This window comes from Rattus norvegicus, chromosome 7 (assembly GCF_021556685.1).
Source record: "Rattus norvegicus strain SHRSP/BbbUtx chromosome 7, alternate assembly SHRSP_T2T, whole genome shotgun sequence".
Classification (NCBI taxonomy): Eukaryota; Metazoa; Chordata; class Mammalia; order Rodentia; family Muridae; genus Rattus; species Rattus norvegicus.
Window position 1 is genome coordinate 62,996,092 of NC_141540.1, and position 27,500 is coordinate 63,023,591.

The following is a 27,500-nucleotide window of genomic DNA, read 5'->3' on the forward strand; positions in this document are numbered from 1 at the left end:
GTGGCCAAGTTTTCATGACTCACCTACCCCATAGTGTCTACTCTCTCCACCTTCTCTTCTTCCTGCCTCAGACCCCCAGACCCTGCCTCTCTCTTCCACCCAGCTACAGGTTGCAGATATCTTTATTCACCAATCAGGGATAACTTGGGGAGCAAGGTTACAGAACATCATTTGGGTTGAAGTGAGAATCTCCCAGTTCCTGGGGGCAACCAGGGCCAGTCTTCTACCAATACATAGCAATGGACCAAACCTACCAGTCTCCCACCTTCCACCTTGTGGCAGTCTCTTGTTTCTGCAAGCTGTCTGGCCAGCAAGCTCCCAGGTGACTCTCCTGTGTGTCTGCCTATCATCTCTTGTGCTGTGGTTACGGATGAGTTCCACCATATCCAGCCATCTCCATGATTCCTTGGGATGGAATCGGGTCACAAGCACTGTCACCACTGAGCCATCTCCTTCACCCAAACATCTTAATTTTAAATTAAATTGCAAACATTTCTCCATTTCAAAAGAAAACCCATTGCAATGTGGTATATTGGGAAATCCTTAGGCAGAATTCCCTAGCTAGATTTAAATTTGTATCTATTAGGGGCTGGAGAGATGGCTCAGCGGTTAAGAGCACTGGCTGCTCTCCCAGAGGTTCTGACTGAGTTCAAATCCCAGCAACCACATGGTGGCTCATGACCACCTGCAATGTGATCTGATGCCCTCTTCTGGCATCAGATGTACACGGAGATAAAGCACTCATACATATAATAAACCCTGTAGCTATTAAAGTTCAATGGGCTGATGGTTATGAACTGCAGTCCAAGAATGTTTAAACATGCTAGTAGTAGCAAAATTTTCACTTGGCCCTTCTCAGGGAGAACAAGTTTTGAAATATTTTATTACTTATGCACACAATGCATACCCACATTTCATGGTGCACACATTAAGGGCAGAGGGCAGCTTGCAGAAGTCAGTTCTCTCCTTCCAGAGTCCCGGAACTAAACAGTCCCTGGGGCTTAGCAGCAGGTATCTAACTACTGAACCAACTTTGAACTAGAATTTTAAAATACCAGACACAAGGGAAAGTTAGGGAAGAAAAAAGAAAACAAGAAAGCATAAACAGTTCCTGAATAGCAAATCTGCCCCCTCCTCTCATTTCTCTAACGAGTGTGAAAGAACAGAATTTCTCTCCACAGCTTAAACCCAGCCTCCAAAAGTGGTATATGTTACTTTTATAATGAGAAAAAAGGGCAACTCATTAACTTACATCAAGTAAGCATTCTAACTGACCAAGGCCTGTGTCCAACAATGAAGTATCTATTTCGAATGCTCAGTGTTTTTAAAATGAAACTGAACTCGAATCCCTTTCTCTGTTGGGTGAGCAACCTCTTAAAACGATCCTGGTAGCAGTTGGGAGTCACTGCTGATGGGCACAGCCCTGCCAGTATGCTGCTTCTAAGTCAGTTCCATGCTCAGCTGACTCTGGAAATCCATTTTATCAAAAGAGAATGTCCACCATGGTGGTCGTGATTCACTCCTTTAATCTCAGCACATGGGAGGCAGAGGCAGGGGGATCTCTGAGTTCGAGACCAGTCTGGTCTGCAGAGTAAGTTCCAAGACAACCTAGGCTACACAGAGAAACCTGTCTCAAAAAACAAAAATTTGTCTTGGAGTGGAAAGGAGGTATACTTTTATGTAAAGGGTTGGGGGTAGAAGGAAGAAATCCTTTGTTACAATTCTGACCTTAGTCTTATTAAAGACCAGTCTTCATATAATTTTTAAATTCTTATATAAAAGAACATAATATTTCAGCAGAAGAGGTTTTGGAACATGAAAAGCAAGCAGCGGTCTCAGAGGGAATCCAGAGGATGTGGCTCAGTTGGCAAGTGCTGTCCAGAATACATAAAGCCCTGGGCTCTATGGTACACAGGTAACCTCACCCTTGAGAGGAGGGGCTAAATTATAGACAGGGAATACAAGGCTATCTCTGGCTACTTAAGAGAGTTTAAGGCCAATGTGAGTTCTGGGAGATTAGACCAACAAGACATTGAAACCAAGCACGATGGCACATACCTGTACTTCTAATAGAGTGTTGCTATAACCCTGTATGAAGCCCCAAATAACAGGCTTGGGGAGTTGTAAACAAGTAATATGAGTCATCCAGCATAGAAATAATAGATCTAAAAAGCTTAGTTTGGGAATTCATAAGGGGAGAGACTATTCTGATGATTTCATACTGTTAGATAGTATTCTGAAGGCAGGGGGATACTGATTGGGCTATTAACAACAAAAGGAGCCACACCAGGGAAGTTATGAGGTATCTGGGATTGGGAAAGGGTGGATGGGTATGATCTGAGTACACCATGCTCATGTATGAAAGTACCCAATACAAGTATTGTTGTATTAACTCCTGCTAAAGCTTTTAAGGGGGCTTTGAAAAGCACGGGAGGCTGGCAACTGGCTGTCGACAAAGGGTGTAGACGAGAGCATGAGGATGGTAAGCTGCTGCATAAGATGGAGTCTTGGAACTGCAGACAGGCAGGCAAATCCATGGGACCCGCTGGCCAGCTAGTCTGGCCCAATCTGTGACCACTAGGACAGTAGAGAGCACATCTCAAAACCCAAGTGGCCTGGGGACAGCTGTGTGGTGCTCCTGCAGAGGACAGGGTGTCACAGCACACGTCCTCTGGCCTCTTCAGGCACTGCATGCACGTAGTTCAAGGCAGTGTAGACAGAGTATTCCCACACGTTAAACTTTAAAAAGGCAGAGAGAGCAAGGGATACATCCTCAGCACCCACGCGGCGGCTCACACTTGTCTGCAACTATAGTTCCAGGTTTCTGTCACCCTCACAGACAGACTTATAGCAGTAACACCAATGAACATAAAATAAAAATGAACTATAAAAAGACCACTGACAGAAAAATGTGCAAGACAAATCTCTTGAAACAATTCAATAAACCATTTATTTGCAAATAAATAATGTATGTCTACCACACCTAAATAAACATTTAAGAACTAGTAATACTAGGATATAACCTCAGTATTACATTGTAAATGGGGAATCAAAGTCCAGAGTTAGGATGCCCAGGCTGAGGCGCTGCCTCCGACTTAACTGCTAAATCATGTGGGGAGTGATCTTTGATACTTTAAGTCAACTTCAATACAGAACTATCCTTTGGTTACTCCATACAGTTAGGGAACTTGTTTTCTACACTTAGGCATGACCCTTCAATTAAAATGGAAGATTCTTATTATGAATCAAGAGACTCATCTACACGGTTGGAGGATCCACTTCATCCATGCTCTGATTTAGTCTTTCTGAATGGACTGGTTTCTAACCTAGACTAAGTACAGGCCTGAAACTTCAACAGCCATCAGGAACCATGGAGCGGGCCATGAAGGTGCTTCGAAGGGCCACAGACTTTTTCAACCTGGGACAGACTGCAACACTCGTGCCACACCCCATATGACAAAAAGCTGGAAAACAAGGTGTGTGTTTTCACTTATGTATCACCAGATGCAACTCAGACCTTAAAAAAAAAAAAAAGTGTGTATATGAATCCATTTGGAGATCCGAGAACTACTTTGTGGAACTGGTTCTCTCTTTCTGGGCGTTGCAAGGATCAAATGTGTGTCATTAGGCATACACAGTGGGCGCCTTTACCGGCTGACTCTTCTCTGCAGCCCACAACCCCCACTTAAGAGAACTAAGGAGGTTCAGAATTTCAATAACTTAAATATACACTCAATCCTTCACATAGTCTTTAACTCTTTACATGAAAGATACTAAATAAATTAAATATTAACAAGGAAAAAAAAGGAAATCAAGCACAATTCGATAGCCTATCATTATCTCCAAGAGACAGAGATGGAGAGGACTTCTCACTGTATAAAGTATACTTTCAAAAGTCCTTCCAAGTGGAGATTACTTAAAACGTAAGGAAAATGAAAAGAGCTAATGCAAATTACGTTAAAACACAAATATAAAATAATCAACTGAAATTTTCCTAAAAGGAAGAAAACAGTTACTATTCTTACTCTCGAGGATAAATTACAAATGAACTTTATGTAGACTAAGACAATGCTCCGGCTTTAATGTATGAAAATAATACCCATGTTGTCTAATTTGGGGGTCATACATTAGAAGTGTAAAGGTCTGCGTCTGCCCGCCGTCTAGTTGAAGTACGTGAGCACAATCATTTGGATCGGCTGTCTGCACACGGGGCAGGGCTTATTCCTCTTCTTTAGCTTCTTTGCACACGTGAAACATGACATCAGGTGTCCGGTTTTGCCGTGAACAATGCAACCATTTTTAGGCCGCCCCTGGCAAATCACACATGGCTCGATGGCGTTCAGAGAGAAGCTGGATTCCATACTTTCCTCTTTGTCTTGTGTGTCCTCCTTCAACTCTTTGCCACTTTCTTGGCTGCTGTAAACAATGCTACTGGAAGTCGACGGCTGGGAATAGTCGTCACTCTCCTGTGACAGGAGCATCTGGGCCACTTTTTCCTCGCTATCCTCAGCAGATGACTCCTTAGCATCATCCTCTGTCACTTTTTTGCCATCAGGCACATCTAAGCCTTCTTCTGCCTGATCTGAGCTTTCCAGTTTGGCTTTTTCAGAAATTTCCACTTTATCTTTCCCCTTATCGTCTGGAAGCCAGTTCTCACGAAGGGTCCAACATCTGTTGCAGTGTGATGGAAGGGGAGGATTCATTTCATTGCACGAGGTGCATTTCCAATAGTCCTTCAATAAAAAAGACAGCAACTCTTAACTAGTATTCATAGCAAGACTAATTAACGTCAATAGGGCTGAGGTAGACCATGGTTAATGCTCAGCACTCATATTTCACATAAGCAGGCAAAGAACATGAGGACTATAGCTAATACTACAGACCACAAATTAGCCAACAGAGCGGACTTCAGGTACCTTCCCTACACATACACACAAAACGGTGCACTATATGGAATAAGGGGTGTTAGTTTCGGGCTGAAGAGATGGCTCAGAGGTTCCAGGCACTGGCTGCTCTTCCCAGCACCACATGGTGGCCCGCAACCACCTGTAATGGGAACCGATGCCCTCTTCTGGTGTGTCTGAAGACAGCCACAGTTAGTGTTCTCATATACATCAAATAATCCTTTAAAAAAAAAGATGTTGGTTTGACTGCAGGCCTAATATCAATCCCTAGCACAGTAAAAAGAGGGTTTTTTAAAAAAAAAGAAAGAAAGAAAGAAAAAACCTAAAAAAAATTATAGACCCTCAAAATGTACTGTACTGTATATCTGTTCAAGTTTTATTTGTTTAAGGATACAGATAGATGAGCTCATCCACTTAGCTCAAGTACAGCACCTTCTCCTCTGTATCTAAGGTCTATACCCGCTTCCTTCAAAGCTCAATCCTGGACAGTGCAAAGACATTATATGATAAATCTAGATGAAACCTGCTCTTCCTAGAGAACCACTTCCAACATAGCAGTTGCTAGGACTCGTTAAGACATGCTCTAAAGGCCCCAGTGCAGCTAAAGATCCTGTTTCCACCTGGAAGACAAGTTGCGCACAATCCCTGTCAGCTACTGGAACTGAAATCTACTCTTCTCACCACAATCCACTATATGCCCGTCCTTGTCAGTGTCGTCCTGTGCTCTCTCCAACCGCCCAGTGTCTCTTCCTTATCCCGACTTCTCTTTACACACCTAGAAAGGCAAACTCTTCCCGATCCCTGCCTCATTATTGAACATACTCTATATCCTTGCATAAACTGAGGACATTTCCTAGTGTACCCTGAATAAATATATCCAGTTTCCAGGTTGTTCAAGTTGTTGTTCCACCACAACAAATGAAGCAACAGATCTCACTACAACAAAGAAAGAAATGCTTTAAGTCATAAGAGTTTTAAAGTTTTAACAGTATGAAACTACCTCACTTGAAAAAGTAAATTAACCATATTTTCCTAATTCTGATCTCAACATTGTGTTTTTATTTCTTTGAAGAATCTATATACTTACAGCTAAGGAAATTTCAGGATCTCCCTCAAAAGAGTCTGCATCGCTTTCTCCTGCCTGATAGACTGTGACCCGATAGACCTAATAAGACAAATTCATTAATTCATCAATTTAACCCTTCAACCAGAAGGCCTGAATTCTTAGTAAGTCTTAAACAAATAGCTTGAGCCATGAGAAGTTCTGAAAGAAAGTTAAATGCAGTTCAAGTCAGGCAGCAAAGTAAAATCTTTTCTCACATGGCAAGAATTGTTAAATATTTAGAACCAAACAGAAAACTCAAGAGAACATTTTATAAATGTAGGAGTCATTAGCCAGAAAACAACTGGAAATAGTAAAGATAAAGTAACTCCAAGAAAGATATCCAGGTTCCATGTGACACTGTTTGCTGCACGTTTTCATTTGTGAAAAACAAGTCAGTACTGAGAAGGGAGGGGCAGAAGGCTCACACCTTTGGTCCCAGCACTCAGAAGGAAGAGGCAAAAGTATTCCTGTGAGTTCGAGGCCAGCCTGGTCTAGATAGCCAGTTCGGGATCAGCCAGGGATACATTGCGATACTCTGTCTCAAAAACAAATAAACACATACATACATAAATACATAAATGGGAAGACAAATGGAGAGTTCTGTGGGCAAGCCATTCTAAGAATGTTCATCTTTAGCAGAGCAGTGGCAGTGCCCGTCTTTAGTCCCAGGACTTGGGAGGCAGACACAGGCAGATGTGAGGCCAGCCTGGTCTACAAAGCAAGTTCCAGGATAGCTAAGGCTACATAGAGAAACCAAGTCTCAAAAAAAAAAAAAAAAAAGCAGCAAAAACACCCAGTCAACTCAAAAAGTTTAAAAACACTGTTCAAACTCTCCTAAGGTTTTTACTTAATAATATGAGACTATAATAAATCAAGCAAAGGGCTGGAGAGATGGCTCAGAGGTTAAGAGCACCGACTGTTCTTCCAAAGGTTCTGAGTTCAATTCCCAGCAAACACATGGTGGCTAATAACCATCTATGAGATCTGGTGCCCTCTTCTGGCCTGCAGGCATACATGCAGACAGAATGCTGTACACATAACAAATAAATACATCTTTATAAATAAATCAAGCAAGCAAGCCAGCAAGCAAAGAAATTATAAAATTTCACCTCAAGACCACAAAGCAATATTCTATCTTGAACAAATGGAAAAGCAAGAATTCAAGAGAATCTACATAGACCACTTCTTCATCTTATTAAAAGGCTAATAAGGGGTTGGGGATATTTAGCTCAGTGGTAGAGCGCTTGCCTAAGAATCGCAAGGCCCTAGGTTTGGTCCCCAGCTCCAAAAAAAAAAAAAAAAAAAAAAAAAAGGCTAATAAACATGGAAGCCCACCTCATCATCCTCATCTGAGAGCTCATGCCCTTCATCACTCAGGCTGTAATCTTCTGAGTCAAGAGACTCAACTTCAAATTCTACACTGAATTGATCAGAAACTGAATCCTGATCCAGGCAATCAGCAGAATGGTCACTTACGCCATCATCAAGATCCTATGGAGAAAGAATAAAGTAAATGTAAATACATTGCCTCTGGGCCTCATTCAGAGCTTCCTGATTCATCCTGGGCCACTACTTCCTTCTCAGCCTCATACTACATAGATAAGTACTAGGTTAAGGTTATTACATTAATATTGAATTTTCCCTGCTCCAAATTCTACTTCATGAAGGAAAAAAAATCAAAAGCCCCTTAGCCCCGAGGTCCCGAGTATGACTGCATTAAAATTTTTAAATGTCTGCTAAACACATCCTTCACCCTACTCGACACCATGCTCCAGCCAGATCTTGTTTTTTTGGTTTTTTTTTTTTTTTTCTTTTTTTTGGAGCTGGGTACTGAACCCAGGGCCTTGTGCTTGCTAGAAGCGCTCTACCACTGAGCTAAATCCCCAACCCCCAGATCTTGTTTTCTAAACCAATCTGCACACTAACTTTTCCTCACTAAGATAATCTGAGTCCTGCTCATCTTCCTTTGGCTAAGCTTCTCACAATACCATAAATAAAAGTTCTTCTACATTTAATGGTCTTTCCTACATGTGTGATTATATACACCCGCATTCCTACTAAGATACAAGGTAAAGGCCTCCCTCCTCACACTATTAGTGTGGTAGAATGCAGTTAGACACAAACACAAAGATGGCATCTGGGTTTCTGAAGTAGCCTTGGTTGGCCTGGAACTTGCTATGTACACCATATTGGCTATTACCTCAGAGAGTTCTGCTGTCCCTGCTGCCTGAGTGCTGAGATTAAAAGATTCAATTTCAAGACCAGGCATGATGGTGTATGTCTTTAATCCTAGCATTCAGGAGACAGAGACAGGAAGATCTCTGAGAGTTCAAGATCAGCCTGGTCTACACAGTGAGCTCCAGGATAACCAAGAGCCAGGACTAAATAGAGACCCTGTCTCAAAAAACACAAAAGAGATTCAACTTCAAATCATACACTAAGTTGATCTGCAAATGAACTTATTTACAATTAAGAAAAATATATTACTCTAGAATTTAGAACACAGGCATTCTCAATTTGCTACCAAAATGCTGCTTAACGTCAGACATAATCATTTCTCTTCTGGAAAATATAGTCAGCTTGAGGTATAAAATGGTCTATATGCAATCAACAAAAATAAAGTGTATTATTTAATAAATTTCTAAGTCAAGACTTCCAAGTAATGATAAAACTGGAGAAGCATTAAGAACTCATTAAGAACTAGGGATTTTCTCAAACTGTCCTTTGACTCTCACTATCCCCAAAAACCAATTGTGGCAGACATAAACACCTGTAACACATACACAAAAAAATGTTTTTTTTAAATATAATATAGAAATTGTTTTGAAATCAGGAGATGGTGGCACATGCCTTTAATCCCAGCACTCAGGAAACAGAGGCAGGTGGATCTCTTGAGTTAAAATCCAGCCTGGTATACGCAAAGAAACTGTTTTGAAAATGTTAGCTAAATTTAACAATATCTGAACAGTGACCACGAGACACTGTCATATAGCTAGTGTGGTGGTGAATGCTTGGTATCAGTGGGTGGCAATGTCTGGAAAGGCCTAGGAGGAGTAGCCTTACTACAAGTACATCACTGAGAGAGAGCTTGGAGATTTAAAACACCTTGCTAATTTCCACTTGGTCTTTCTGCTTCACGCTTGAAGTTAAGGATCCAAGTTTTCAGTTTCCCACTTTGACACCGCTCCTCCCTCTGCCACGCCTCCCCAACCTGATGGACTCTCAGCACTCTGGAGTGTCAGCCAAGCAGAGCTCCTCCTTAGGTAAGCTGCCTTGGTCACAGCAACCAAAAAGAAACTGAAACACCAAGGCTGCAGTTGTTTTGGTAGTTGGTTTTGTTTTTATTTGTTTGTTTGAATGCTAAAGTCCTTTGAAAAGAAGTCTGCCTAGCATGTTGGAAGGCAGTAGGTTGAGGACATAGTGCATTGTCCAGTGCCACATTAAAAAAAAAAAAAAAATCAAACAACATCACCCTTTAAAATTTTTTCTTTTTCATATTTTTTCTTATTCATATGTGTCTAGATGTTGTGGTGATTTAAATATGCTTAATGCTTAGCCTGTAGAAGTGGCAAAGTCAGGAGGTGTGGTCTTGTTGGAATAGGTGTGGCTCCAAGTGCTCTTAACCACTGAGCCATCTATTCAGTCCCCACAAAAACACAACCCTTTTTATTACAGCCCAGTTTTCAATAAATAAATAAGCATGGCCCTAATTTACTATCTGTCATACATAGATATGTTGTATGTATACACACACAGTTAATATGTCATACATAGATCTAGAAATCAGAGGCCTATTTACTAGTCTTTAGCTGTGTACAATGTAGGTCTACTAACAGAGAATGACCATCAGCACTGTCCTTACTGATACAGGACTCCAGCTCAGGTAACCCTCCCAGTGTTTGAAGGGAGTCTTTAGCAAGCACATTCCTTTTACTCCAAAACTGGGGAAGCAGAGAGCGGCGGGTCTCTGAGGTTCAAGGTGAGCTTCCATAGAAAGTTCCAGGCCAGCCAGCATTTACCCTGTGAGCCCTTTAAGCACTCAAGGGTTAGGTTATAATGGTACAGTGCTTGCCTAGTACATGTGACCTGGACTGGATTCTTGGCAAGAAATCAATCAATCAAAACAAATTTGCTTTAGATTTCTATGGTATATAATTGAGCTAAATTTCCAGTTACCTTCTGTTATTCAAAAAGTCTTCTAAATGTTCAGCTGACTTTATGCTACAACCCACCTGACTGACTACTAGCACCGTGTTCCACAAAGGCTCTCTAGTATAAGGGATGACGTCAGCAGGGATGGACTCTGTGTTAACTTTACCAGGAGCAGAGCTCCTCTCCTCTACTAACTTATCTCCTAACCAGGACTGGATGTGAGATTAAAATTTACCACTGCTGTGTTCAGCAACAATCTCACATCAAAAACAGGCATTTTATTTATAGGCTTCTTAAGACTGTAGAGAATAGGGGTTGGGGATTTAGCTCAGTGGTAGAGCTCTTGCCTAGCAAACGCAAGGCCCTGGGTTTGGTCCCCAGCTCCGAAAAAAAGAAAAAAGAAAAAGAAAAAAAAAAAAGACTGTAGAGAATAGTTAAATTTTTTTAAAGACTTGTTTTATTTAAAACCAGAATGCAGGACTTTAGATGGTTTGCTGCTCTTGGAGAGGACCCAGGTTCTACTCCCATTACCCACATAGTAGCTCACAACCATCCCTGACTCCAGTTCCGGGGGATTCCACAACCTCTTCTGGCATCCAATGGCACTGCATGCATGTGGTATGCATTCTGGCAGGCAAGACTTACATATTACAAAATAAAATGTCTTAAAGCCGAGCAGTACCTGATGTGAGGGGGTGTCTGTGGCCTCGCTGCTGCTGCTTCTTTCACAGCATATCTCCCTGAGCACACACAGACCCAGGCTCTCATCAAAGGACAGGGCTCTGTGGCGCTTCCTCTGTCGTTCCCCAGGTAGTTCATCTGTGTTCTCTTCTAGATAGGAAAGACAAATGGGTAGTTAAAAATCCCTGTATTGTGACTGATTTACAAACAGCACCTATTTGCAACAAAATTTAATTTCAATTACATTAAACAGAAAAGTCAACCATGAATATCAGTCAACAGAGTTTCATTGGATGTGTTCAACTAAGTACAAGCTCTACTTATGAGCTTGCAACCTTCTTTGTGACCTTTACCTGCACAAGTTAGGGAGGTGTAATCCATCTAGAGCTTTTACTGATCCAGCAGTGTACAGTTTTCCTGTCAACATTAAGCTCTAAAAATAAAACTACGTGAGGCTGGTCTGGTCTATATAGAAGCCCTGTCTCAAAAAAAAGACAAGGAAAGGAAAGGAAAGGAAAGGAAAGGAAAGGAAAGGAAAGGAAAGGAAAGGAAAGGAAAGGAAAGGAAAGGAAAGGAAAGGAAAGAAAAGGAAAGGAAAGGAAATGAAAGGAAAGCTAAGCTAAGCTAAGCTAAGCTTCATCTTCTATTGGGAGTCTAGTGCAGGGGCTCTCAACCTTCCTAATGCTATGGATCCTTTAATACAATTCCTACTTCATAACCATAATTTTGCTAACATGAATCATAATGAATTAAATATCTGGTTTTAAGTGGTCTTAGGAGACCCCTGTGAAAGGGTCATTTGACCCTAAAGGGAAACACCAAGCAACTGTTTAGTATGTCACATAAATATTCCTTATGTACCTGTTTCACTAATTGCTCTCCTTCTAGATGAGGTAGATGGTCTAGAAACTACATCAGAAGATGAAGGTTTCTCTTCTTGTGATGCTTGCACGGGGTCCTAAATACATAATAAAAAGTAAAATATTGCAAAGTATTGCACACATAAAACAGTGGCTGTTCCAAATTCTGTTTTATATAACCCTCCCAATTTTCAAGAACTGTTTGTCATGAAGTTGGAGAGGTGGCTCAGAGATTAAGAACGTGTGCTGCTTTTGCCTAGATGAGTTTGGTTTCCGTCATGTCTGGGGTAACTGCAGCTCCAGGTGATCTGACACCGTCTTCTGGCTGGAGGACACACACACACACAGAGATAAGAACTTTACGGAGTATTACCTTCAGGTCACTCCCACCTTCAGGCTGACATCTGCTCTCACTCGGCGATGTTCCAGAGTCTGAGGATTGTAAGAAAAAGTAAAAACTGAATCAAAACAAAGAAAGCAAGAATTCAACATATACCAGTCTAACACATGCCCTGTACAAAATTTAACCTTTTAACAAATATTAACCATTTGTGTTAAATGTCATCTGCATGATAGAGATATAAATTAAACAGGAATTATGAAGTAAAATAAGCAAATTTTAAGATATACTAGCAGAGGAAACAAAAGTATTGTTTAGTATACACAGGGGAAAGGAATTCTGAAGAACTACCAGGACAGATTCTGGAATGGCCTATGTTGAAGCTGGTACATGAAAGGCACTCCAGGGGTTGGGGATTTAGCTCAGTGGTAGAGCGCTTGCCTAGCAAGCGCAAGGCCCTGGGTTCGGTCCCCAGTTCCGGAAAAAAAGAAGGAAAAAAAAAAAAAAAGGCACTCCAGACTGAAGGAGTATGTCTACATACTGAAGAAAGCATGCAGACACAAACAATTCCTGTGGCACAAACTTAAAATTAATTCATTTGTACTGAAACAGTAAAATGCAGAGTCGCTGTGCACAGAGCCATGGGTGTTCAGCCTAACAGCATAAAATGTCGTTCTTCTCAACAGTTATTTAAGCAATTATTTAATCTTGCGGGAGGCCATCTTGCAACCTCTCATCATTAAAGTGCTTTAGTGCAAGAGATAATTTTCTAGCTCAAGAACTATTCTCCCCAGGGAGCAATCATAAAACTCCTAAATAAACAACAAACCACTCTGACAAAATAGAATTTAAAAAACAAAACCAATAACAACATCAAAACCACAGAAACCAACAACAACAAACCCACTGGGCATGGTGATTTACACCAATCATCTCCAGCAGGCTTAGACAGAAGGATTACAAATCCCAGGCCAGCCTGGGCAACTCAGTGAGACTGTCAAAGGGAAAAAAGGGCTGTAGTGATTCAGTGGAAGAGTCCTCAGCATGTGGGAGGTCCTGGACCCCATGTCCATATGGGAAAACAAACAGTAGAGTACAGAAGCAAGCAAACAGTATTTGAAATACAAAACTGTATTAAACCAAGTGGTGGTTTGAATAAGCTTGTCGCAGGGAGTGGTACTATTAGGAGGTGTGGCCTTGTTGGAGGAAGTGCCTCACCGTGGGGCTGGGCTCTGAGGCTCCTCTGCTCAAGTGTGGAGAAACCAGCCTCTTGCTTGCTTTCCTAAGCCAGTTCCCACCTTTGGAACAAGCTATAGAACTCTCAGCTCCTCCATCTCCATGATTCCTGCCTTGAGGATAATGGACTTATCCTCTGAAGTGTAAGCCAGTCCCAATCATAAGAGTTGCCTATGGGGTTGGGGATTTAGCTCAGTGGTAGAGCGCTAGCCCTGGGTTCGGTCCTCAGCTCAGGGGGGGCGGGTGGGCCCCCCTTGGTCATGGTGCCTCTTCACAGCAATGCAAACCCTAACTAAGACAATCAACTTAAGAAAAATTAAGATCAGGTGTTTGTAAGAAAAAAGTGTTAAAGAGGATCCTAAGAGTCTAACTAGAAGGGTTGGGGATTTAGCTCAGAGGTAGAGCGCTTGCCTAGCAAGCACAAGGCCCTGGGTTCGGTCCCCAGCTCCGAAAAAAAAAAAAGAGTCTAACTAGATGAAAAAGGTGGTTACCACTTACCAGGAGAGAACTGTAACAAGGTCAAAGATTTAGCTTGGAAAAATAATGAATTTAAATGAGTTATACAGATAGACAGGTGTAGTTTTACGGACCAAGCTCTCAAAACATCCAAGTTCCAGAATTGGAATGGATAAAATTACTCAAAAGTCATAATCAAATACCCTACACTACCACCCTAACACACTTCCATCAACAGTGAAGTCATGGTTAGGCACTGACTGAGCGCCTCCAAACAATGAGCTACCACAGTTAACTGTCTTTTTTTTGCTCTACCACTGAGCCAATCCCCAACCCCACGGTTAACTGTCTTGTGTTATGGCATTATACAAATTTTAAAGTGAATACATAGATAGGCTATATATCTGGGAACTCTGTCTTAGGATGTGTAATAGTTAAAAAACACGTAATAAAGTAATAGGTCTGACAAGGCTGACAAGACTCATCTAGGATTTTCAAAATTACTTTAACTAAACTGAAACACAAAACCGAAAGAGAAAATGTCAGTAATCTACAGGTTATCCTTTAATTCTGTCAAAATTTACTAAGTGAATGACTATTAGATACTTGAGAATATTCAAAATACTATCGGATCCTGTAACTGTATATTGTGCCATCTAACAACATAAGGAGCGGTCCCAGTAATCTCAGCATCATGAGGCAGAAGCCAAAAATCATAGTCTCAGTTGCCAAACTAATCATTACTTTGTTCTTTGTTAAGGGAAGATCCTGGTGCCTTTTACAACACAATGTGTACATAACACATTGAATCCTGAATGTGGAATGAAATATAGTGGGATCACAAGAGAGTGCTCGGTTCAGTCTAGAAACCAAGCAAGCTTCTGAACACAGTATTTATAAGGATAAACTGTAAGGTTTATGGTGTTTCAGAGCCCACACCTACTAGTATTCAAATACAACTACTAGCAGGTATGGTGGTGTGAAAGCCTGGAAAGCAGAGGCAGGTGGATGAATCTAAAGAGAAACTCTTGAAAGAAAGAAAGAAAGAAAGAAAGAAAGAAAGAAAGAAAGAAAGAAAGAAAGAAAGAAAGAAAGGAAGAAAGGAAGAAAGACAATTAAAATACTATCCACATGTGTACACTTATAGAATGAAAATCAAGTACCTTTACTAGATTCTCAAAAAGGCTGCATCCCCAAAATATGAATTACATCAGTCTAGGTATGGAGCTCAGCGTCAGAGTGCTTGTGAACCACACATGAGGACCTGTGCTCCATTCACTAAAGAACAACTGCCAAGTAGAGAGCTAAAATGGTGCTTACCTAAAAATGGTAAGTGTCCATCAAGAACAAGAGAAAGAATAGAAAGAGGGGCAAGAGAAGAGAAGAGATGAAACCCCGTTCTTTCAAGGTCCTGCCTAGGTAATTCAATGCATTCTGAGGTTTGATACCACTTCTACCGAGCAACGTTTGACACTGTCTGTTCTTCAGAAGAAATCCTGACAACCCAAGGTTTCAATAGATAGCAGGACATTCAATTTTGTATTATTTTCATAGAACAGTTTTAGTTCACATACATTTCCTACTCAAGTGTATAGTCCTAATATAACTATGTACAAAGTAACTTTCAGTAAGAACCACTTGGCCTTGGCCTTTAAGTAAAAGACCTAAGTTCAATCCAGAACTTGAGCTCCAGGACTGACCCCCACAATGGAAGGAGACCTGACTCTCCCAAGCTGTCCTTTGACTTTCCAATGCACATCAAGGCACAAAAATGCTCATAAACATGAATCAATGTAATTTTTTTAAAGAATAATCATGGGAGGGGCTGGGGATTTAGCTCAGTGGTAGAGCGCTTGCCTAGCAAGCTCAAGGCCCTGGGTTCGGTCCTCAGCTCCAAAGGGGGGGGGAAAAAAAAGAATAATCATGGGGCTGAGGAGATGACTCAGTGATTAAGAGCACATATTGCTCTTACAGCAGATCTAAGTCCAGTGTCCAACTGCCATAGCTCAAAACCACCATAATTCCAGCTCTAGAGAACCTAACACGTCTGGCCTCTGTCCACATTTACACTCAGGCACACATACCCACATAAAGGGGCGCACACATAATTAAAACTTTCTTTTTTCTTTTTGGAGACAGAGTCTCATTACATAAACTTGGATGGACAAGTTCCTCTGCCTCTGCCTCCCAACTGCTGAGACTGAAGGTATGCATTACCACACTAGGCCCTATAATTAAACTGTTTTTTTCCAAAGAGGAGCTGGAGAGATGACTTAAGAGCACTGGATTCTTCCAGAGGTAACAGGCAACTCACTTGCAATAGTCTAACTCCAGTCTTAGGAGACTCCATGCCCTTCTTCTGACCTTGCTGGGCACTGCACAGATGGTGCATATACATACATACATGCATGCATACATGCAGACAGGAAAAGCACCCATACAAATAAAATGAAAGAAGCCACTTTAACTTTTGAAGAGAGAATGAGATGAATCAAAGGCTGGCTGGGGTAGCTAACTAGTACAGTACTTTCTAAAAGCAAGGGTGAGTCTTGAGTTCAACTTCCAGCAGTGCTGAATAAATGAGCAAATGCCAGCTACTTAGGAGGGGAGCAGGAAGACTGGGTTCCAAATGACACTGGATAATTGACAGGTCTCAAAACAACATAAAAAAGAGGTTGGAGGGCTGGGGATTTAGCTCAGTGGTAGAGCGCTTACCTAGGAAGCGCAAGGCCCTGGGTTCGGTCCCCAGCTCCAAAAAAAAAAAAAAAAAAAAAAAAAAAAAGAACCAAAAAAAAAAACAAAAAAAAGGGGTTGGGGATTTAGCTCAGTGGTAGAGCGCTTGCCTAGGAAGCGCAAGGCCCTGGGTTCGGTCCCCAGCTCCGAAAAAAAGAACCAAAAAAAAAAAAAAAAAAAAAAAAAGAGGTTGGAGGGGCTGGGGATTTAGCTCAGTGGTAGAACGCTTGCCTAGCAAGCACAAGGCTCTGGGTTCGGTTCCCAGCTCCGGAAAAAAAAAAAAAAAAAAAGAGGCTGGAAATACAGCTCCATGATTAAGAGCCCTGGCTGCTCTGCCAGAGGTTCTAGCATCAATTCCCAGCCCCCACACAGCATTCATAACTGTCTGTAAGGAGACCTGATGGCCTCTTCTGTCCTCCAAAGGCACTGCACACAGATAATACACAGACATACATGCAGGCAAAACACTAATACACACAAAAATAATTACAAAAAAAAAAAAAAAAAAAAAACACAAACAGGTGGAATTCAAAGAGCTAATTCAAAACATACTAGAGAGAGCCAAAAACAAACCTGAAATGAAAGCAGCACATAGTGGCCATGTGTCTGTAAGATTTGCCTTTGTAGTTTACAGTGCCAAGGATTAACAGAGCTGCATACATGCTAGGAGAGCACTCTACCACTAAATACACACCCAAGCCTTTAAAACATTACTAAGGGACTGGCGAGACAGCTCAGAAGGTAAGAGTGCTTGCCATGCAAGCCTAAAGATCTGAGCTGGATACCAGAACCCACGTAAAAGGTAGAACCAATTCCACAAAGTTGTTTTCTGACTTCCACATGTACAGCATGGTATCTGTGTCCCGTGCTACAAAGACACACATATACATACACAAAACTACTCAAAAGTTTTTTTAAAGCTCAAGGGTCCTTTGCTACAGAGTTTGAAATTAGACTACAATACATAAGACCTTGTGTCACAAAGAACTCTTTTTTTTTTTTTTTTTTTTTAATTTTTTTCAGAGCTGGAGACTAAACCCAGGGCCTTGCACTTGCTAGGCAAGCACTCTACCACTGAGCTAAATCCCCAACCCCACAAAGAACTCTTTTTAAATTTATAGTACGCTTATAATATTCAAAATTAACTTACCTTGTTGACTTACAACCACTAAGTTTCTGTAGATCATTGCATATATTTTCCTTGTAAGGAAAAAAGAAATTGTAAGTAGAGAACCCACAGCTGAGGGAAATTAGAGTTATTTATACACCTACACAAACTAGTGACAGGGCTTGTCTCAAAATAGATCAAGCTTGGTGACCTGAGTTCAATCCCTAGTACCCAAATCGTGGAAGGAGAGGACTGACTCCTGAATGTGGGCTTCTGATCTCCACATTCACAGTGGCATGTGCACATGCATGCACACAAAAACAAACCACACAGGCTGGAAAGATGGCTCAATGGTTAAGAGCACTGACTGCTCTTCCAGAGGTCCTGAGTTCAATTCCCAACAACCACATGGTGGCTCACAACCATCTATAATGGGATCTGATGTCTTCTTCTGGTGTGACTGAAGACAGTGACAGTGTATTCATATACATTAAATAAAAACGAAAAAAAAAAAAAAGACCCAAAACTGAGCCCAGTGGACAGGGCACACCGCTGAACAGGTTAAAAACAAAACAAAACCACACACACAAAAAACCCTACAACAAAAAAGTTAAGACTCTGGAGTTTGGGATTCCACACGATATACTACAATTACCCCTCCCCTCAAAATACCAAGGCCACTACTGTTAACAGAAGCAGGGCCCCAAAAATGAATCTAAATTTTAGCATTCTGTACACAGACAGAGGTGACAGACCTCTCTGACAGAGGTGAGATCCAATGATTGCCCAGCTGGTGCTTCTTTTTTCTTTTTTTTTTTTTTTTTTTCGGAGCTGGGGACCGAACCCAGGGCCCAAGCGCTCTACCACTGAGCTAAATCCCCAACCCCTGGTGCTTCTTTTTAAGATGTATTTTTATTTATATATGCACTGATGTTTACCTGCATGTCTATCTGTGTGAGGGTACCAGATCCTTGGGAACTGACATTACCAACAGCTGTGAGCCATCATATAGCTACTGGGAATTGAACTCAGGACCTCTGGAAGAGCAGCCATTGCTCTTAACCACTGAGCCATCTCTCCAGGCCCATGTACAGCAGGCATTTTTATAACCAACCTCACAGAAGGCTCACCTGTGCTCCTTCACAGAGAAACTTGGGACTCCGAACACATCTCCTAGGAGATCATTTGAGCAATACACAATGTGCTGCTGCTTCTCATCATATAATCTTTTAGTCATAATATACTGTCCAATATAAAATATAATCTGGAACAGAAATATGGTTTCTAAGTATTAAACAAATTACATATCAGTTTCATATACATTTAGCAATGCCACTTATCTGAACAAGATTACACTAACAACCAAATCCACAACCATCCATGTACAAGACCAAACATTTGGTATTGTAGAAGCTTCTTTTAAATACTTCCAAGTTGATGAAAATAGAAATAACTGTTTCGGGGTTGGGGATTTAGCTCAGTGGTAGAGCGCTTGCCTAGGAAGCGCAAGGCCCTGGGTTCGGTCCCCCGCTCCGAAAAAAAGAACAAAAAAAAAAAAAAAAAAGAAATAACTGTTTCTCCACATTACTTAAATGTATTTTCTGTTTTTTTTCTTATAAATTTTAATTCTGCCCAGAAACCTAGATTTACTAACATTCAATATACTAGGAAAGGAAAAAAAAGAGGTAATACAAAAAAAATTGAGTTAAAAAAATCAAATAAAATACAGCAATGAATTAGAATAGTGACATGTCACAAACATATACTTCAACAGCTCTGACCTCAGAGGAGGACAGGACATCATTAGAGACATCTCCCAGTTCTCAGTTACTAATGTAGTCTACACCAAATAGTCCATGGCCCAAACCATCACTATTCAGTTAAATTATATTCTATTTGCTCTATTACATCAGTTTAAACAACAGACTTTGTTATTCCAAAACTAGCCCATCAACAACATAATCTATATAGCATTTACAGTGCAGGTGCAGTTTTGTCAGTAGTCTCATCATCCTGACACCCCACAGAATTGTCAATACTGTATGAAAATAAGGTCACGAGTGTTGTTCAGTAGTAAAATGTGTTCCCTTGGTCTGACACCCAGCACACGGAAAAAAAAAAAAACAAAAACAAAAAAGATGAGAAACTAACTCAGGCCCGGACACCTACCCCAGTGTACTATCTACCACACTGGTTCACTACTTCCTCAAGAGTCCCAGAATAAAGCTCTTGTAACTGAAAACTGGTATCAGACATAAACAATCTGTAAGTCCCACCTCCACAGACTCTTTTGACTATGGATCTAAAACTATTCCTGACATCCATCCTGAATGTAGTAATGTTTTTCCTTGTTGATATCCCTTAAGTGATACAGTACAGCAACTATGTATACTATGTATTATAGGTAATCTAGAGATAATTTAAAGTATAAGAGATGATGAACATACAAAGACAGTTTCATGTTTTTTTTACTCCTTTTCTTTTTTTTTTTTTTGGAGCTGGGGACCGAACCCAGGGCCTTGCGCTTGCTAGGCAACCACTCTACCACTGAGCTAAATCCCCAACCCCAGTTTCATGTTTTAAGTAAGAGACTTGGCAGGCAGTGTCCTAAAAGCAATAACCTAGAGCTGAGTTGCCGCATACGGCTTAGCATAAGCACTAAATCTTTTTAATGGCCTTCATCTATTTTCTCACATCTACTGCTAAATCCATACTCGTTTAATGTCTGTGTAACATTTATAAAGGTCAATCCAAAGTTAATATCCCTGAAAACATCACTTAACACATAAAGAGACTTTAGCTAAGCAGGAGCCAATCAATCTTAAAGGAAATTCTTCCATGCCTATGGGTCACAACTGTTGACAGTCAGTGGGACAGGAAGGGTACCTGGGTTTCTCTTAGAAAGTATCCTTTGAGATGCTTCAAGAAGTATAACTGAGGAGAAGTCACTAGCCTATCACAAGAACTTGAGTGTTTTAAGTAAACAAGCCTTAACTTAAGTGAAAGATAAACACTTGCATCTCCAATTCTGTCTACAATTGCCTAGTCTCTGAAAGCGATTCTTTACTAACCAATGTTAAGGCAATGATGAATACAAGGTTTTGTCCATCAATCAGCCCACCTGAGCATTCCAGCACAGTTGTACAAGTTCCAAACTGGGGTCCAGGGATGCCCAAGAAGTCCTTGGATAAAACTGAGGGAATCCAGTAACTTGGATGGGGGAAAAATTATCTTCATTTCACTAAATCTCAACTGGCTGGTTTCTCCTCGATTATGAATATAGGAAACAAACTAACATTTGTAGTGCCTTTTGATTTTGTCACCATTAAACATCGAAATGCTTTTCTACTCTAGTATGCCAGAAACAAACTCATCAATATAATTCTTTTGTTCCTGAGACTTTTACCAGTCTGCCAAATAAGTTCACAACACAAAAATACCAAGAATTCTACTGGGTTTCTAGTTAAGAATTGAAACAAAATGCTAATGTGTCTGGTGGCACATGCCTTTAATCCCAGTACTCGGGGCAGGGGCAGGGGCAGGGGCAGGGGCAGGGGCAGGGGCAGGGGCAGGGGCAGGGGCAGGGGCAGGGGCAGGGGCAGGGGCAGGGGCAGGGGCAGGGGCAGGGGCAGGGGCAGGGGCAGGGGCAGGGGCAGGGGCAGGGGCAGGGGCAGGGGCAGGGGCAGGGGCAGGGGCAGGGGCAGGGGCAGGGGCAGGGGCAGAGGCAGAGGCAGAGGCAGAGGCAGAGGCAGAGGCAGAGGCAGAGGCAGAGGCAGAGGCAGAGGCAGAGGCAGAGGCAGAGGCAGAGGCAGAGGCAGAAGCAGGTAGAGCTCTCTTGAGTTTGAAGCCAGCTGTTCTACAAAGTGAGTTTCAGGACAGCCAGGGTAAGACCTTGTCTTAAAAAAAAAAAAAGGAAGAAAGGAAAGGACAGAGGGAGGGAAAAAGGGAGGGAGAAATTCATGTAAATTAGGATTTTTACCTTCAAAATATAGTTCAAATGATCACAAAACGTAATGTCCTTGCTTATTACAAAATCTCTATGACCCCCCAATCTCACTCATAAACTTAAGAAAACCACCATAGATGCCTATATGTAACCACTAAGACATCCATTCTCCACCCCTCAGTCCTGCTCACCTCTTTCATAGTGTAAATATCTTTTTGTGCTCCAACAGACTTTAACAACTTCAAAAGCAATGGTTTTGGTCTAACCTGTAGAAGAAAAAGAAAAGAGCTGATGTTACACCCATGAGTCCTCTCCAGCACTAGCCCCATACAGGCAGCAAATGCTGTGTTCAACAATTTGTTACCAAGCTGTACTTCAAAAGGTTGGTTTTATACTAAGTACAAATGCTCATCACTAAGAGTTAGGACAGAAAATGTTTTTGGAAAAGCTATTATGACGTTATCATGAAATCATCAAATCCTTGATGTCATGTCAAATAATCAAATACAATTTGTTGTGATCAAAACAGTATCAAGAGGGGTTGGGGATTTGGCTCAGTGGTAGAGCGCTTGCCTAGCAAGCGCAAGGCCCTGGGTTCGATCCCCAGCTCCGGAGGAAAAAAAAAAAAAAAACAGTATCAAGAGGCTGGAGAGGGGTTGGGGATTTAGCTCAGTGGTAGAGCGCTTGCTTAGCAAGCGCAAGGCCCTGGGTTCGGTCCCCAGCTCCGAAAAAAAGAAAAAAAAAAAAAAAAAAAAAAAAAGAGGCTGGAGAAATGGCTGAGAGAGTAAAAGCACTTGCTGCTTTTGCAGAGGACCCAAGTCCAAATTCCAATGGCCACCAGAAGTGCCTGAAATTCCAGTTCTTTCTAGGCGATCCAACAACCACTGTGGCCTCTGCAGGAACTACACACACACACACACACACCACACATACACACACAGAGCACTGTTTTCTTCCTCTAACTGTATCATCTGCTTACTACCACACAATCTAGTTGAGATCCAATTTGCTTACCATATTGTATAAACCTACTGAAAGGGAACTTACAGAAGAACACAGGAGACAAGAATGTCTCTTAGAACAACCTATCACCGACTACCATATACCATGTTCCTGACTGCTAGAGAATGAATCCAAGTCACAAGGTAATGAGTAATTCAGAGTACAATCATGGCCCCTCAACTACAACTATTTTCTGTGCATGTGGTTTATGCCTTCAACACCATTTATAATCATTTATTTATCACTCACACTCAAAAAAGCTAGATATAGACATATAGACAGACATAAAAATCATGATACATGATCTTTGAAGAGCGTGCCAGTAAGATCAGAGGAGCCAAAAGGCATTTTTTTCCATATCTAGCCAACTTAAAAGCAAAGTACTACATAAACTATAGGAGTTAATATATAACAATAAACTTTATTTATAAAAAAAAGGTAGCCAGCCACAATTTGTCTGACTCTAATCTAGCTTTCCCAGTAGTGAGATAATAGTTGATGGAGCTGAAGCTTAGAGGTTAAGAGCACTTGCTGTGGGGTTGGGGATTTAGCTCAGTGGTAGACCGCTTGCCTAGGAAGCACAAGGCCCTGGGTTTGGTCCCCAGCTCCGAAAAAAAAAAAAGAACCAAGAAAAAAAAAAAAAAAAAGCACTTGCTGTTCTTATAGAGACCCTGAATTTAGTTCTCAGAACCCATATGATAGATCAAAACCACCTGTAACTGTGGTTCCAAGGGATCTGACACCCTCTTCTGGCTTCTGTAAGCACCAGACACCTACATGGTATACATATACAATGCAGACAAAACATTCATTCATATACATAAAATAAGAAATGAATCCTTAAAGAAATAAAACTTGGACAACTGTCACCTAACTAGCAAGCTGTTACCCACGAAGCCACTAGTGAGCCCAGCCTGGCAGCCAGTACAGCCAATACCAATAAACACCATGATAAAGTGGCACTGAACTTGCTACAGCCACCTAAGTCTGAAATCAAAGCTTCTTACCATCGGCAATAAATACTCTGAAGGTGCTCCTGTGCATCACAGCTTTAATGAGTGTTGCTTCTACTCGCTTGTGTTCTGTAACTATGGTTGCCCAGTAAGGACAGAGTTTTGTTTGTTTCATGCATACGGATGTTTTGCCTGTGTGTACTTCTAGGTACCATTTGTGTCCCTGGTCTCCAGGGAGGCCACAAAAGAGTGTTGGACCCCCTGGAACTGGAGTTACAGATGGCTTAGAAGAGCCACTGTGTGGGTACTGAGAATGGAAGCCAGGTCCTCTAAGTAGTCATGCTCCTAGCTACTCAGCCGCCTGTCTCTATCAGGACAGTCATTTTTATGACTCTGTTGTTGCAATGGCTGTAGTTCACATGGTCTAGCCCTTTATGTACACGTGGCTAGAATAGGCTGTGAGGACAAACAGGACTAAACATCAACTTTAGATGACATTTAGTTTATTTTTAAAATACCATTAAGAGCTTGAAGGACGGTAAGTACACTGGGTTGACTAGGTTGAAAATGTTTGGAAAACTAGGATGGAAAGCATGTAACCTGACTATGCTCTTTCTATCTGCAAAACTCAACTGTTTTAATTTGACACCACCACCGGAACCATCATTTTTGTGTATTGTTTTGGTATTCTAAAGACTTTTCTTTTTTTTTTTTTTTTTTGGTTCTTCTCTTCGGAGCTGGGGACCGAACCCAGGGCCTTGCGCTTCCTAGGCAAGCGCCTTACCACTGAGCAAATCCCCAACCCCTGAAAATTACTTTTTAATCCTTAATTTTCTCATGTAACTTATGTAGAAGTCACGCTAGTCTCCTTAGTGTATCAACTTTAGCGTACGTACTGCCCAAGCAAGTTCTAAATCTTTACATATTAAATTAAGTCAAATCAAAACTCTACAATGGAAAGCTAGTTTCTTATCAAAGTTTAGAAGATAAAGAGTTGATTTTTAAAACTACTATAAAAAGACAACACTGTAATCTCATACTTAACAAAGACAGTTCTGAGTAAAGATCTAAATGGAAAAGTTTTTTAAAATGCTACATGAAAATACTTTAAACATGTGCATAATCTTGAAATGGAAGAATTCCTACAAAGCATTATAAGAAAATTCAAAAATTATCAAAATAAATAAATTTGACTCTTTAAAGATATCCTCAATGGGGAAGACATCAAGTTACAGTACTTGTTAAAAAAAAATTTTTAGGCTAACTATACTTAAAAGAGAATTATGCAAGCTACTAAAAACATGCAAAAGATGGGGAGGAGGGGGCTGGAGAGATGGCTCAGCAGTTAAGAGCACTGACTGCTCTTCCAGAAGTCAGTTCTCAGTAACCACAGGGTGGCTCACAACCATCTGTTACGGAATCTGATGACCTCTTCTAGTGTGTCTGAAGACAGCCACAGTGTACTCATAGAAATAAAATAAAGAAGTTTAAAAAAAAAAAAAAAGGGCTGGAGAGATGGCTCAGCGGTTAAGAGCACTGACTGCTCTTCCAGAGGTCCTGAGTTCAAATCCCAGCAACCACATGGTGGCTCACAACCATCTACAATGTGATCTGATGACTCCTTCTGGTTTCTGAAGACAGCTACAGTGTGCTTATATATAATAAATAAATAAATCTTTAAAAAAAAAAAAGAATGGGGGGGAGAAAAGGAAAAGGGAGACAGAAATTGGGTAAACCCAGAATAAACAGGCTACTTAAATCTGGGATATGTACCCTGAAACAATATTACAATATATCTTACTCCATAAAGTAGAAATGCTAAAAACTGACCTACGGTTTTAGGACATATTTTATAAAGAAGTAAGAGTCTGAAGATTTCTAACAAAGAAATGCTAAAATTTAAAGAAATGGAAAACTACTTAACTTGCATACATGTATTCTTCACAAATATGTACAAAATTACACCAAAAAGAAAACAAGAAGGCAGGTAATATTCGGTGCTGGCAGCAGTGAAGACTGCCTTAACCTTTGCTGAGCAGTTAGCAGTTTGCAATCAGGACTTAGGATTTCTATTTCCCTATCTTCATTACAGAATAATCGCACCCTTATTTTATTCAAAAACATGAATCGACTTTTACATCTACCCGTAGTCATGAGACTATGAATGTAGCTCAGCTCAGTAGTACAGTACTTGCATACACACACCCCAAAAGCTGAGGTTCAATCACAATATCAAATCCTATGCAGCTATTAAAAGTAACTTTGTAATTTACTGACAAGCTGTACAACACCTTTATATGTTAATATAAAGTAGAAAACGAGAGATCCAGAGCAAAGACTGGAACTTGATATATTTTATGCATTCCTCTAACTAAAATCTTCACAAAAAAGCACGGATACTTCTATAACTTTCAGATTACCATTTAGAAAGTTAAACAGTGATGTCTTGAACGGCAGCATCCACACAATGTGAATGCCTTTCTAAAGCCAGCGTCAGGTGAAGGGCTATGGGAATACAGATCATAGTGACCACTCTCTAATGCAATTACAACTGAGAGAGTTACAAGTTTGTAGGTAAATACTTAAAGGACTGCGCTATAATTCAGGTTTAAATTTTGTTTCCTTAATTACCTGGTAAAAGCAAGCTTTTTTTTTACACACTAAAGACAGAAATACCAACCAGAGTCTCTTGTTCCGACGCTGGAATCTGTGAGGTGCCTGCAGCACCCTCGGTAGACACAGACATGTTGGTATTGCACATTGGCCTGCAAGTAGGAAAAAAAGAGAAAGAAAACAACATACACGATAAAAACTTGAAATAGCAAAATATCTGCGAAAAACACAGCAAATAAATGCATTTACGAAAAGAGACAACAGAAAACGTCTTTCAACAGTAGCTTCCAAGTGCAAAACCGCATTAGCGAAACGATTCCTTACCTGGAGGCGCGCAGCAGAAGCACGGTGGTCGGAGAGGTCCCCGGTGTGTCCGTCTCCGCTCGCCTGCAGACCGCTGCGGAAACGAGCAGGGTTTAAATAGCCTCAGCTGGAGACATGTCAGGACTTAGCTCCTCCAACAGCCAACGCTGAACGTGTCCTAACTTGACCAGCCCCACAGGAAAAGCTGAGTCAACTAGGCACAGCCCAGTCCCACCCGTCCCGGAAGCCACGTCCCACCACCAGGCACCTGTTACCTCCCCGACCCCTGCAGTGAGCCCAGCGCGACCCCGGAGCCGCCCCCGGGCGCGGGGCCTGCCGGGAGACCCCGGCTCTTCTCCTCTCCCCTCCCTCCATTACCCCCGTCATCCTCTTCCGCGCGTGCGCTGTGTTAACCCAGACCCCCCCACCTCACCCTGATGAATAAGGGCATCATGGCCCGGCGCCAACAAACCGTCGCCCCGCGACCCCGCGAGCCGTCTCGGGCTGCGAGTGGGCCCCAGAGGACTCGGGAATGATCAGAACTCGCCACCGCCCAACCCCGCACGTCGCGTCGCTCCTGGCGGGTACCTGCTACTCCCCGCGCGGCCTCCGACCCTTCATGGGGAGCGCGGAGGCCCGGTGGCCGGGACTTGAGAGACCATTTCGCTCGGGAGGTCGAGCGAAGCGACAGCGGCTCCTGACGTAGAACGCGGCCGCTCCTAGGCTACCCCGGCTTCGGAGGCCCCGTTAACAAAGCAGAGTTCCGTGACGAGCGCCCTCTATGGTCCGCGGGCAGAGCACCGGAAGCCAAGGGCCATCCGGGCATCCGAGCGCGCGCGCCCGGCACCGCCTCCTGAACCAATAGGGGATGGGGGCGGGCCCTGGGCGGGGCTCAGTGGGCGCGCCGTGCTTGAGCGAGGAGGAAGTGGGGAGGGGTCGCGGTACCGCGCTGCTCTGTTGTGTTTACACTCAAACCGCAATGGTAACTAGGCAAATTCAAATCCAACTGTTGCTGCTACCAAAGCGGAAGCAAGAGTAACAGCTGGGTAGTATTTTTAAACCCATCCCGCCAGCAGCTGAAGTTGTATACAAATGAGTTATTTTCAGA

The 27,500-nt window shown here is 41.8% G+C and overlaps 1 protein-coding gene across 4 annotated transcripts; it reads right to left on the minus strand.

Moving 5' to 3' along the window:
- Positions 1-2,927: 2,927 nt before the first annotated feature.
- On the minus strand, positions 2,928-27,144 carry Mdm2 (MDM2 proto-oncogene). 4 transcript variants are annotated; one of them, XM_087557259.1, is made up of 13 exons: positions 26,981-27,144; positions 26,414-26,486; positions 26,157-26,241; positions 21,713-21,787; positions 18,706-18,839; positions 17,618-17,667; positions 12,076-12,134; positions 11,704-11,800; positions 10,844-10,992; positions 7,345-7,500; positions 5,992-6,069; positions 4,127-4,733; positions 2,928-3,517 (listed from the first exon to the last, which is right to left on the minus strand). In XM_087557259.1, the coding sequence occupies exons 3-12, from the start codon at positions 26,235-26,237 to the stop codon at positions 4,161-4,163; spliced, it is 1,452 nt and encodes a 483-aa protein (XP_087413385.1). In that variant the 5' UTR covers positions 26,238-26,241; positions 26,414-26,486; positions 26,981-27,144; the 3' UTR covers positions 2,928-3,517; positions 4,127-4,160. The 4 variants fall into 4 exon arrangements, with proteins under 4 accessions (XP_087413385.1, XP_087413387.1, XP_087413384.1 ...); XM_087557261.1 differs by lacking the exon at positions 26,157-26,241; XM_087557258.1 differs by having other exon boundaries at positions 2,928-4,733.
- Positions 27,145-27,500: the final 356 nt, after the last annotated feature.